Here is a 12,999-nt window from a genome sequence, read left to right on the forward strand (position 1 = left end):
GTTGTGTGATTCATAATTCAGAACACTGTTGGCTGATTTCATCCTGGCCTCATTTCCAAAACACCTTTTTCCAATGGTGGCAAATGTTGACATTTATGCTAGGAATAAACACAAGCACTACAAATACCCTTGGGGCAAAATATTTGCGTACTTGACTATTAATAATTGAAATAAACTGATAAATGGCTTTTAAACTGTTTCACACAACACATCTCTCTTTTTAAATCCCGTTTTTATCTCTTTATTTTGATCTTCGTGTCCGTTTTGTTAAAGTGAGTTGTGTCCTGCTGTGATGAATGAACTCACAGTCAGCTTGCCAGAAATATTTCCTCCCTGAAAAGATCCTTTTGTGTGTATTGTGAAAAGATCTTGTTTCCTAGGCAACCAGGAGTTTGATTTTGCTCATGTATCTAGCTGCAGGGATGCTCCAAACATTTACATGAACACAGAGCGAGGGGTCGGAGACGATAAAACATCTATACCTCACTATGTAGGCTATATAAGACAGGAGGGTTCTGCTCTTGCTGAAGTGTGACAGCTGGAAAGATATGACTTTGACATGCTGCGTGATTAATGAGCTGTCCAAGAAGCTATACGACCCATCAGACGCTCTCTCCTGTTTGGAGGGAAATAACTCACATCAGAGCGCGTGTCCATGTCCCAGCTCTGAACCCTGAATCTAACGAGCACCCCCCACCCCCCTCCATCTGATCTGGTGCAATCAATGTCCCAGCTCTGAACCCTGAAACCAACAAGCACCCCCACCCCCTCCATCTCATCTACTGCAATCAGGCTGTTTGAGGGCAAATCTCACAACCTAACCGGTTCAATTTACGTATCTTGCACGCATCAACAAAGCAACATATTAATCAGAATACATTTAGCAGATCATTCAGATTATTCATGCCCTGCAAGTATTCAAAAATAACATCTTGCCTTTCATGTCCTGTTATGACTTACATGGTGATCGAGAGTATTCTGAGTAAGTGCGCGCATTTATTTTTCATACGATCAGCTTTTACTCTAGCATCATCATCCTCATCATCATCACCAGCAGCAGGAGCAGCAGCAGCAGCAGCAGTAGCAGCACGCCAACGCGCAAAACCAAGAGTGGGAGCCGATACGGCGGGAGCGCGCACTACCACCACCACCACCACGGCGCGCATGCACAGCTGTCAGCACCAAGGACAGCAGCCGCTCAGCCCGGAGCGTCCAACCAGCGACGCATCGGTGTGATCAGTCCGCACTGAGCGCACGGAGCAGCGGCTGCACTTAACGGTACAGAGCCCTGAGAGGAAGACGCGTGGAAGCTTGGAATATGATTTGACTCGTTCTTTAAAGCCCAGGGGAGGTGGGAGCAAATCTGCAAAGGAGAGCAAAAAAAAAAAAAGCTTGACAATGCGTTTTGGAGGACCCCGGTTGACTGCCACTAATATGATCATGCACATTCCTCCGCATTGCACATAGAGCCTCCCATTTTCTCAGCTCCTTCCCTTTTTTGGCCTCCCTCGCCCGCTCACACCGCCCACCTGGATCGTGTCTGCAGTCGCGCATTCATCGGGCTGAGCCGTGCCGCTGTACAGAAGCAGCCCGCGCCGACCCGCCACCGGAGAGAAAAGCGACCGGGTTGCACTGTGCTGTTGGGTGGTCCACACGATGCGTCTGTTTCTGTTTGCGGTGCTCTTCTTGTGCTCCTGCGCGCGGGCCGGCTGCGAGCCGAAAATCGTCAACATCGGGGCCGTCCTGAGCCAAAAGAGATATGAGCAGGTCTTTAAAGATGCCGTGACCCAGGCCAACCAGGTCTACGGCAGGGACAAATTCAAGCTGACCGCGATCTCCGTAACGCACAAACCAAACGCCATCCAGATGGCTCTGTCCGTGTGCGAGGACCTCATATCAAGTCAGGTAGGTCTGCTGCCACCTCTGCAAATAACTGCCTTAGTAATCTCTGATAGATAGCTCTTAACTCAGGCGACATGTGAGCTATAAAACCCTCCACCTAATTGTAAAACTGATGTGCTGACAGATGTGTTTTGGAGGAATAAACCCATGCGCAGTACATTAGAAAGTTGTTTCTTTCAGGAACATGTCATACATCAAGATGTGTTTTCTCACCTAAGGGCCATAGGTGTGAAGAGCAGTTTGGAAGCCATGCCTAGATCATCATCAGCCTTTAACTCCAAATCCATTGTGAACAGATGTGTATTAAAGCCTCATATTGGCAAACTAACTGTTCTTGCAGCAGGGACATATCACCAAATGAAACAACAAATCAGCCCATACACTTCTAAAGGCATGTCTTTTGTCCACTTCTACATCCATGTACCTATAACCCAAAATGTAGTTGGCCCTGTATATTTCTAGTGACCTCCCTACGGACTCATCTGCTTCACAGACATCCGAAAATAGGCTTCGGTTTGAGGCATATCTCGGATGAGAGGGTATCTGTGGGCTGCATTTCAGGACACACAGCTGCAGATCTACTGAGCTGCACAGGAACCAGTGAGGAGTGAAAATGTCTGATATGTCATTTGCAATTAACAACTTGGCTTTCACTGTGTGTGTGTGTGTGTGTGTGTGTGTGTGTGTGTGTGTGTGCTGCATGAAAACATTTTGGCAAAGAGAAGGCTGTTACGGCTGCAGACAGTTTGAGTCTCTGTATGTTGTCCTGCAGGGGTGGATCACTCACTCAGCTGTGTGACATGATGCACGGATAACAACTGGTTGAGAGTCCAGCTTTTAAAAGTGCTTCAATGCAGGTTTTCCAGCTGTTTAACAAGCATAAAGATTTTATATATGTTCTGCACATCAACCCAACAAAACATATTCTATGAGTAAATCATGAGGACCGTATGTGCCTCTGAGACCATCCACTCGTGATGCTCAACATGGCTTTTAACAAACATTATGTCATAGCATGTTGAGGCGTGAAGTCCTCTCGCTCCTTTTTCTCCCACACACATAATTGAGCTTCAAGAAAAAAAAAAAAAAACACCCACAGCTTCAGAGTGGCTTTCATGTCCTTGTCCTATGCTTGTGTATTGACTCTAATTGATCCAGGCTTGCAGAACAATACTCTCGCACTCAGTCTCCTGTCTTATGATCGCCCGTGCAATCTACAATTAGGCTGTACAGATTACACCAACAGTGGTTCAGTTCTCCACACAAGCAAACATCTCTTGAAGCTGATAAAGAATCCCACCTCGACTTAAACTGTGTGGGATCAGATGAAACTGGCTTGTAGGCGATGATGGGTACTGAGAGGGAAAGTGCATGGCAGATGGACGAGTAGATGCCTGGGAGCAGTCTTTGGAAGATAGACCCCATTTCTGACCCAACCATACGGACTGCTCACATCCAATAATCCATGCTTGCACAGCTCTGCCAGCTTTATTCCTCCTCCTTCACATCTCCAAGGCATTTTCCAAGGCTGAGCTCAGATATTCTTTCTCTACTGGAGTAGTTGGCCGGCTTAATGAGCGGATAAGACTCAGCCAAACAGCCCCAAATTAATACTATTCTGTCAGCCCACACAGTGAGGCCATTTCAAACAAAGAGAAAGATTTCTTTGCTCATCTTTTTGTCGTCGAGATGAGTTTGTCCCCAACTGTAATTTATGTAAATGTTCAGTACAAAAATGTTATTTTTAACCTGTTATACAACATTTTAGAGCAGCAGTCAAAAACAATAAAAGATGACTATACTGTAATTGAGCACAAGTGAAATGTACCTTAAGGTAGACGAACAATGTTTGAACCAAGATTGGGCTACAAAGCAGGCAAAGCTAGAAACTAGGTTTAATGCTCCCTAAATGCCCTAGATCCAGCATGACAGTCAGTTTGTGATCATTTCATTAACGTTAAATAATTCAAACTACTCCTGCATTCAGTACTAAAATAAAGACCTTTTCTTAAAGCTTGGGTAGTCTGCTCTGATAAAAAAAAAAAAAAAAAAAACCTTTAGTGAAAGCTTTTGATAGTGTCCAACATCAAAGCCCTCACCCTGGAAGAAATTAATAGCTCACACTCACTTATGGTGCAGGAAATATCTACAAGGCATTGGTGAAATTAGTGAATTGCATCTTTGTTATTGTTAATCAAATAAAACGTCCTTTCTCTATCATTATCGTGCAAATAGCCTGTTAGCTTGAGCGCGTGGCACACTTATGCACAATCAATCAATCAATCAATCAATCAATCAATCAATCAATCAATCAATCAATCAATCAAACTTTAATTATATAGCACATTTCAGATGAATTAAATTGCAATTCAAAGGGCTTTACAATAGTGCAAAAAAAGTGATTGACAAAAGCTTTTTGTAAAATCATTGATTTGGACATCAATTAATTCATTTCAATCATAGTCAAATGATTTGATGGACTTTTCCAATACTGCCCATGCAAAGACAGCAGACATTTGATACCAATGCTCTGAGAACTGTGACTCTTTACGCAGGGCACCTTCTCTACCAACTGAGCTAAACCAGTGTGCGATGTGAAGATAAACTTATAGAAATAAATAAATAGATAACCTACAAATGCTATATATAACACAGTGTAAATTCATCAATCTATATTTTGATTAAATAAATTTGACTTAAAGTAAATTGGGGGGGGGGGGGGTGTTGTTCAACAGGGGGGGCCTCTCTCAATTTTTGCCCTCAGGCCCAATAGTGGCTAAACACACTCCTGGCTTCAGGATGTTTTCTACATTTTAAACCATGTTGTCTCTTAAACAGACTGGAATTAACTTTTTATGATGTAAATAGAATACAGTCGTGTCTTGTAAGTGTGCATAGAAAAATATGTTTTTTTTATATCAACCGTTTGTCGACTCTTGTTTCTGTTGTTGTCGTTGCAGCGTACAGCAAAAACATGTCAACAACACTTAAATATCTATTGTTTTTACTTGTAAGCAGCTGTTTATGTGAGCAATGTAACAATTCATCTTTATTTCATGTTATCATATATATATATTTATTTAGAAATAATATAGAGATTTAGCATCCTTTCATGTAGCCTGTGTGATTTTATAATTGTTTTTCTAAAAACATTTTTTGATGTGACATTATGTTTTTTGTTTTTGTCATTTTGCAAAAAAAAATAAAGAAAAATAAAGAAATGCAGGAACGAAGAGAGTTACACTGAAAAGAAATAAAGAAATAATGAGAGAAGAAAATGAAGACAGCATGTGTTAATTTGTTATCTTAAAGACATTTATCACATAGCGATGAGTGGTGTTTCCATTTTGTCTAAAAGCCAGTGTCAGAATGACAAAGTGTTCTTCTGCGTCTCTGCAGGTCTACGCCATCCTGGTGAGTCACCCTCCCCAGTCCAACGACCACCTCACTCCAACGCCTGTCTCCTACACTGCAGGCTTCTACCGCATCCCCGTGGTTGGACTCACCACCCGCATGTCGATCTACTCCGACAAGGTGAGTGATGGATGACGGAGATGTAGTGAGCGATATTGAGGAAGGGAAAGAGGAGGAGAGGCGAACACAGGGAGAGGCAGTAAGGAGCTCCCCCGGGGCGGCTTCAAAAGCTTCCTAGATTAAACGTCCCATCACTGTCCATTAGAGCAGCTGTGATTAAATGGGTTTCCAACTGGAAACTGAAAGAGCATTATTAATAATGCCTGCGACCTCAGTTAATGTTTTTATTAAGCACAAGCCACTAAAATGAAACTTTAAAGCAGTCTAATAAATAAAATCCTGCAGAGATCTTTAATAACTCAAGTTCAAATCTATCTAAACGACAACTCCTTTAACCCTGCAAGTCGATCATGAGCATTGCATCCAGAGACTTCAATAAATCTCTAAAGATTCTTCATAGATTAGTTGTAGCAGACTTATTGGGCATTTGTATCTCCTCTAAAGTAGGGCAATCGTTTTTCATTTATGCGCGGTGTCAATATTGTTAGAACAATTCAGCTGAGGGCAGTTCAACTAGTGATGCATTGCATGTTAAAGTACACAAACATTATAGTCATGTAGCATTAGTGAACATGTCGTTCAAATGTATGAGCATTGTATAATTAGCTCCTCTGTCTTTTTGTGAGTGCTTCCAGACAGCCTCGAGAGCAAGAGAAAATAGAGTCCTTAAACAGAAAAAACTGTTTTCAATCGACTGGACGTCATTTTCGAGTGTCTTACAAAACTAGCCGAGCACTGTTGGAAATATTAATCTGTTAATAGATGTTTTAAACTCTTTAAACAGTTACGGTTTGGCTATAGGACTTGGTCAGGGTTTTGAAACATCAAGGTCTGTTTGGACATTTTGTTGACCCTTTGAAAGATCAAAACCTCTTTTCTTTATGGAAAAAACATTCATTTAGGGCGCCGGTATCCTAATGGTTAGTTTGTGAACCCCCCGGTATAAAGGCTACAGTTCTGCAGACAAGTGGCCTGGAGGAGCATGTGAATTTCACCATGTACAGCATTGCATGCGTCAGAAAAGCTCTGAGAAGTTCAAAGTGAAGCGGTTTCTCTTTCACCCAGGAGACAACTGTAACATGGTAGTTCCAAGACGCAACACTGATATACTCATATTAATATTATTATTATATATATGAATATTTGTACTACTGAACACCCCCCTTCCAGCAGCCCTTCGGTGTCCTGTCCCCCAAATGCTTTGAGAGAGCTGGCCAATCAGCAGAAAGGGGGCATGTTGGTCTTACAGAGACAGCAGCTTATGCAAAGTGTTTCAGGCAGAGGCTGAAATGTATGAGATAAATAAGGAGTTTTTAGAGCTACAAATATTGCAAGGATACTCTAATGTTTAGTGTGTTTGATGTTTTTTTAAATGCCACCTCGTGAAAATATGTTGCCTTTTAAATGACATAGATTTGCACACACAAGTTAAAGACTAATATCTGCCTTTTGCATTCCCCTGGAGAGGGTAATGGGACTCTTTAACTTTCAACTTTTCTTGGTTGAAAAGTCTTCTTTAGGGGTCAGGTTTAATGCACGGAGGCATTGTTATGTTGAAACAGCAGAGAGTGTTTTCCAAGCTGTTAATGTACTGAGCTAGGGGACAGCAGTGTTCCCATACCTGTCCAGAATGTGTCCTTGAGGCTGTTTTATTTCTCCACTTCTTTGTTTGTGAAGTATGATTCATTCATGAAAAATCTAAACTGTTATGACAACCTGTTAACCTGTAGTTTGTGCCTTGGCGCTCCTCAGAGTATCCACCTGTCCTTCCTGCGGACCGTCCCTCCGTACTCCCACCAGGCACACGTGTGGTTCGACCTGATGCGCGAGTTCAACTGGAACCACATCATCCTGATCGTGAGCGACGACCACGAGGGGCGGGCGGCCCAGAAGAGGCTCGAGACCCTGTTAGAGGAGAGAGAGACAAAGGTGAGACGCTCCGACGCCTCAGCGGAGTGCATGAGCATGAGTGGGCGCGAGTGCGTAAGGGTTTTAAAAAGAAAAAAACCTCAGTAGTCTTCTATGTACGTAACTGTTTTCCTTTCTGTTATGTGGCCACATCTCTTTCTCACCATTGTGTAAACATTGGCTAACATTCCTAGAGACATCAACAGCGTCTAATGTGGTCTAATCTGACAAAAGTTTGTATGTTTATTTGCTCATCTTCACGTTGCTTTTCGCCATAGTCCAAATTCAGTGTCTATCCACAATGGGAGCCAAATAGTGGACTTTAACGTGGGGCTCTGCAAACCATCACGGACTGAAGGCTTTAATTGGGTCCATGTTGGAACTCGGGTGCTTCTTTTTCTTCCTCACGCGTTTATAAATGACCAGCTTCATATTTGTGCACTTGTGTTTGTTGCACCCCGCTAGGTCTTGTTCACATGGGAGATGCTTTTGTGTTGTTGTGCCTTTTCAGATACCGCTGATGCATCCATTTTAAGTGTAGCTCTGAGCTGCGTATGTGGGTCAGTGAAATGCTGATCTTCTTTGAGCCAAAACAGACTTGAGACTGCCATGACGTGTGCCCTTTAGGAGCGGAGACAGACACAGGAAAAAGAGAAAACAACTGCCATCTATTGCGTCCTTTTAATACGATGAAATTACCTTGGGATATTTTTTTTCCCCCAGTATCCTCTGTGATGCGTGTCCCTCTCTGGGGCTTTTTTTTTGCTGTAATTGTGCTGCAGAGTGAAATGAGTCCTGATTTTGAGATTTAATTAAATCAAAGGCGAATGAGACGATGAATATGACACACACACACACACACACACACACACACACACACCCGAGGTAATTCACAGACGGAAGCTTGCGGTTCAAGCAAAAGCTGCTTAAATTAAATGACCGGGATCAAGTTGGTCATATTGGACCGTGCACACACTTCCATGCAGTTTTAATAACATCAAGTCATCTAGATGCAGCTCACATCCCACTCCGAGGAAGAGAATTGTGTGTTCTCAAAGCCTTTTGATGAGATTTCAGGAAGCTCCTTTTATGTTTGCATCATCTTAGTTTGGAGCTCAATAATAACCCATCTGTGAGTCTCATTCAATCTCATAATGCTGAGGGAATTGCTCTCACTCTTTCTACTATGAGGCTTTAATTATGCATATATTTAGACTTGACTGCGGGGCCAAATCCAGTATTTTCAAGCCCTGAGCAGGAATTATGTAAGAAAATCTCCAAATATTTGCACCGATGATGACACTGAATTCATGGCAAAACCCAAATGCTTAGGCTGTTGATAATGCTTTTTTCTTATTACCAACAGCAAGCCTAGAGCCAACAATGCTGTGTTTAATAAGTACTAAGTATTTCTATTCAAGGTCAGTTGAATTAACAGTAAGAGTAGTTTATTGTGTTTTAATCTCACACACACAGTCCTTTTGCATGAAGGTCCTTTAAGCAGTAGTGTATTAATCCAGGGCTAAAAATAGTCCTCTCTAAAGGCTCAAGTTTCTCCGGTTTGCTTGGTGTTTGCTAAAAGCCCAGCTGTTTCGCTAAAACACTGAGCTTTGGAATAAACAGAGATTCTCTGTTTTTGTCCGTCTTTTCGATTTATGTGTTTGTTTTATTGCATTGAGCTGAAGACTGAGGGACATGGACACAGAAAGAGACTTGAAATATCTGGAGAAATGGACCAACCCTTTGTATTGTGCACATTAAAAAGATATATTTACACCAGCTACATTGACAAAACTTGCTCGGTACAGTGACATTTTTATGAAAGATTATTTGTGAGCACTCAAAGTTTCAACAGTTGGCATGGCATTTGGAAAATTGCTATTTAGGGCAATAACAAAATAATGAAATGGATCTTGAAAATTGTAACAATCGAAAGAAAAAGTTCAGATTTTCATTTGTTTTAGCACCCTAATCGCCATGCTCAGCTCTGACGTCCCATGTTTGTCTGTAAATCAGATAAAACATTGTTCTGATGGTGTGAAGCTGACTACCTGAACTGTCAAAGCAGCAACAGTTTAACCATCACAGTTTAAGGTGACGGTTTACACATGGCACATTGCACCGCTGTCTCATTGTGCTCTAATTAAAGGCAGAGGTGTTAGTCCTGCTAATCACCCCGCTGTGCTGCGTACACTTAGTACATTTACATGTTTTATTTTTAGCTTCGTAGCAAGTCTTTAGCGAGGTCACACAGTCGCAGGGGGATCACTGTCACCACCCGCAAAGAGACTCTGGACACGGGGACACTCTCGGAGTGCCAACTCGACCTACACATGAAATATGAATGCTTCACTGAGGATACAAAAATAGAGCGCTAGCAAAATCTCTAGGGGTAAAAAAAAAAAAAAAGACAAAGGCAGTTTTTTTTGGTCCACAGTGCTGCAGGGTTTTACTTGTGCAGGCTCACTGAGAGTACATAAGATCTCTCTCTTTATGTCGCAGTTTAAAAAACTGTTACCACCGTTACTTTGTGATTATGCAGTAGTGTTAGGAACAGTGAAAATGGTCCTCTCACTTTTATTCTGGTTTGCATGTACACATTCTATTTCCATCTTTTAGAAAATCATACTATTTTTTAATGTTTGCTCAGCAGCATTTAAAGCAGTTCAAATGTTATTTAGTCAAATAATGCAACGAACACAAAGTTGCAATAGTATCAGCTTGTATGATAACTTTTACATGTCTTCAGTTGTGAGTGGAGGAGGTTCACGCTTGTATTTACAGTGAATTCTCCTGTCAGCTTGAATACTGCACTGATGCACCGACAACGTCAACTTAGCCAAGGGAGAGAAATGGACCCGGAGTGCACTGAGGTGTGAGCTCTGAAGCCAGGCAGCTGTGAAGGGAACCCTGTGAAGCAGAAAGATGATGTGTTTCCCTGCAAAATGGCTCCCCAGTCACCTCTTACAGGAGACAGGGCCTAACTGAAATCCAAAATGGGGAACCTTTGGGTGATTAAAACATGCTCAGGTCAGAGTCAGCATGTTGTTCTCTGACCAAAGCCCTGCCATACTAGGTAATACTACATACAGGAGGAACTATTTAATCTCTTGTTAGTAGTTAGGAAACAAAAAGTCAACATTCTGTACTTTTCTTAGGTAATGGTGCAATTCCTGCTGCGATTAAACTGCATGCATATTAATCTAGACAAAGAAAATGAAAAGGTTTCCTGAACATGAAACTGCAATCTTTTCTTTAAAACAAAACATTTTGTTAGCTCTTTTCCAAGCAATCACAATCTTTTGAATGTGTTTCAGCTGTGATCAGATTGTGTCAAGTGTGAATCCCTTGGTTTATGTATGGGTTATAATCTTAATTATGGACTTTCTATGGACTGCATTTCATTTTGGGATCAACAATAAAGTTGGCAGCTGTAGTTGTGGCATAATTTCTCGAGCCATTAAATCTACATGAATCAAATAAACATCTGCAGAATGTCAAAATGGTTACTGAGTTGCTCCAAGTGTTGTTAACTCTAAGCTGCTGCTGCTAAAGATGGCACATTGCATCTCATTAACAAAGCTAGTTCAACGTCAAAAGATGGCTGGATTGATTTGTTTCCTTATAAAGTTTTGAATAAGCTCTTAATGCTTTTTAGTTAGAAAAAAAAATCAAGATCACACTTTGGATATCATGGTGTGTTGATATAGTGTGTGAAATCTGATGGTACTTTTGAAAAGTCACGTTTCTGGTGTGTGTTGGTTGTTTGCAGTAAAGGTTTCATAACTAATCACATGGCTAACAAGATGCATTTAAGGGTTTCCTATCAAACTATGCGTTGAATACGTCTTTTGCATTTCCCTTTATCTTCATTAGTGATGATATTATAAGCATGTAAATGTGATTTCAGTATAAATCAAGTGCAGTCATCTCAGATGTTTTTGCAAGCCCCACTGTTAAAGGTCCCAATTTGAAGCAGAAAAGTGGGGATTTGTTGGAATGCTTTACTGCCCTCCATTTTCAACTGTTTATAATATTTTTCTGTGTCTGCATATTTTCTCTGTGCACATTACTCATCAGAATAAAAAAAGGAACTATGAAAACCTCGACCAACTGTCCTATGACAACAAGCGAGGACCTAAGGTATATTTGCATGGTCAATGCACGCCGCCCACCAACTTTTCCAATCGTAGCAACTAGAAACCAGCCCAAACCAGTCACCAGCCGACCCAGAAATGTCCCTCTCTTGGTAGCACGTGTTTCCTTTAATTTTTTACTTTGAGACATTTCCCTATGATTTAAATGAAGTATGATTTTTGTTGTGAAAAAATCTATAATTTTCGGTCATTCCAGAAAAAAAAAGAAAGCAGTGAACAGCGCCCCGCTTTTATCATTTTCATTTTCTCCTTCAATAAAGGAATGCATGTACTCTGAACACACACACTCACACTCAAAAAGAGTTTGCAAGTTCATTCCTTTGTGGAGAACCGGTAGTGTGGGACAAAACCGTTTCCCAGATGCTACTTCCTCCTGTTCTGTAGCACTTCCCTGATTTTCAGCAGTTTTTTTGTTGGGGGAAAACGTCCTCCTCACCCCCTTCACCCGTTTTTAGTTACTGGTTGCATTGACCTTCTTCTTCCCCCCTACCTAACACATGCACGTCCTTCTTTGGAGCCTTGATAACCCTCAGTTTGCATGCAAACAAATGCAAAAGTTTTTTTTTTCCCTTAAAGCTTTTTTTTTTTTTAGTTCAGCCGGTTCCCCTGGATCGCTTTCCTTTTTATCTCTGTCTCCCGTTTTCAAACAAAATCGGCCAAGCTCGAACCAAGCAGGTAAAGAGGCAGCATGGTGTCTGAGGTATAGAAAAGTAGCTGGCTTGACCTTTCTTATGCCCCGATCACAGGCAGAGAAAGTCCTCCAGTTCAGCCAGGAGACTAACTTAACTGCTCTGCTGCTGGAGGCCAAAGAGCTGGAGGCCCGAGTCATCATCCTGTCCGCCAGGTAAGTTATTTATCCCTGAGTAAACATTTCAATCCCATAAATACGACTTAGATACAGGCTACAACAAGCAGCTGTTTTTGTTTTCAATTCAAGGTAGGGTAGGGTAGGAAATTTATTTGTTGAACATGTCTCCACTACAAAGACACTCTGTCAAAAAAGAGAAATCTATAAATGTGTTGGTAATAAGTCCATTCATTTGGACATAATCGTAACATAATAGGAATGTCCCAATGTAGGGGCTTCATCCTTCAGAGTGCGTGTTTGAAGGCTGATTACATCACAGCGGTGGGTCGAAGGCTGTCCTGTTTCAAAGGCTCCTTTTGACAAATGTGTCCCTTTTTACCTAGCTTTTGAAGGACCCATCCGGTATAGCCTTTGTGGGCCAACAAATCCCAAGATTCATTGCCAGCAATTTTTTTTCGAAACTCTTTTTTTCATAATCCTAGTCTGACTTTACAGTTATGAATTGTCATACGGACGCATTAAAGGTCGCATAAAAAATAAATAGAGAGCAAAGTATAGAGAGTCAGAAGTCTTGATTGAGTGTAGCGTTTTAAATCAAAGGCTTGTTAAGTTTGAACACATTTCACTGTTATGGCATCTGTTAGCTCATTCATAAAGATTAGGGACAGTGGTTTGGTCTTCATAAATCTA

The 12,999-nt window shown here is 41.5% G+C and overlaps 1 protein-coding gene across 7 annotated transcripts in view; it reads left to right on the forward strand.

Moving 5' to 3' along the window:
* Nucleotides 1-1,106: 1,106 nt before the first annotated feature.
* grin1a (glutamate receptor, ionotropic, N-methyl D-aspartate 1a) overlaps nucleotides 1,107-12,999 on the forward strand; it is a 37,682-nt gene continuing 25,789 nt past the window's right edge. For 2 of the 7 annotated variants that reach the window (XM_065965288.1, XM_065965289.1), the window contains exons 1-5: nucleotides 1,114-1,905; nucleotides 5,302-5,436; nucleotides 7,189-7,365; nucleotides 11,425-11,487; nucleotides 12,248-12,345. In XM_065965288.1, the coding sequence (XP_065821360.1) occupies nucleotides 1,657-1,905; nucleotides 5,302-5,436; nucleotides 7,189-7,365; nucleotides 11,425-11,487; nucleotides 12,248-12,345 (722 nt within the window). In that variant the 5' untranslated portion in view covers nucleotides 1,114-1,656. Of the gene's footprint in view, nucleotides 1,906-5,301; nucleotides 5,437-7,188; nucleotides 7,366-11,424; nucleotides 11,488-12,247; nucleotides 12,346-12,999 lie in introns of all 7 variants that reach the window. The other 5 variants (XM_065965286.1, XM_065965285.1, XM_020636035.3 and 2 more) reach the window with 5 other exon arrangements.

This window comes from Labrus bergylta, chromosome 17 (assembly GCF_963930695.1).
Source record: "Labrus bergylta chromosome 17, fLabBer1.1, whole genome shotgun sequence".
In the NCBI taxonomy this organism is placed as follows: domain Eukaryota; kingdom Metazoa; phylum Chordata; class Actinopteri; order Labriformes; family Labridae; genus Labrus; species Labrus bergylta.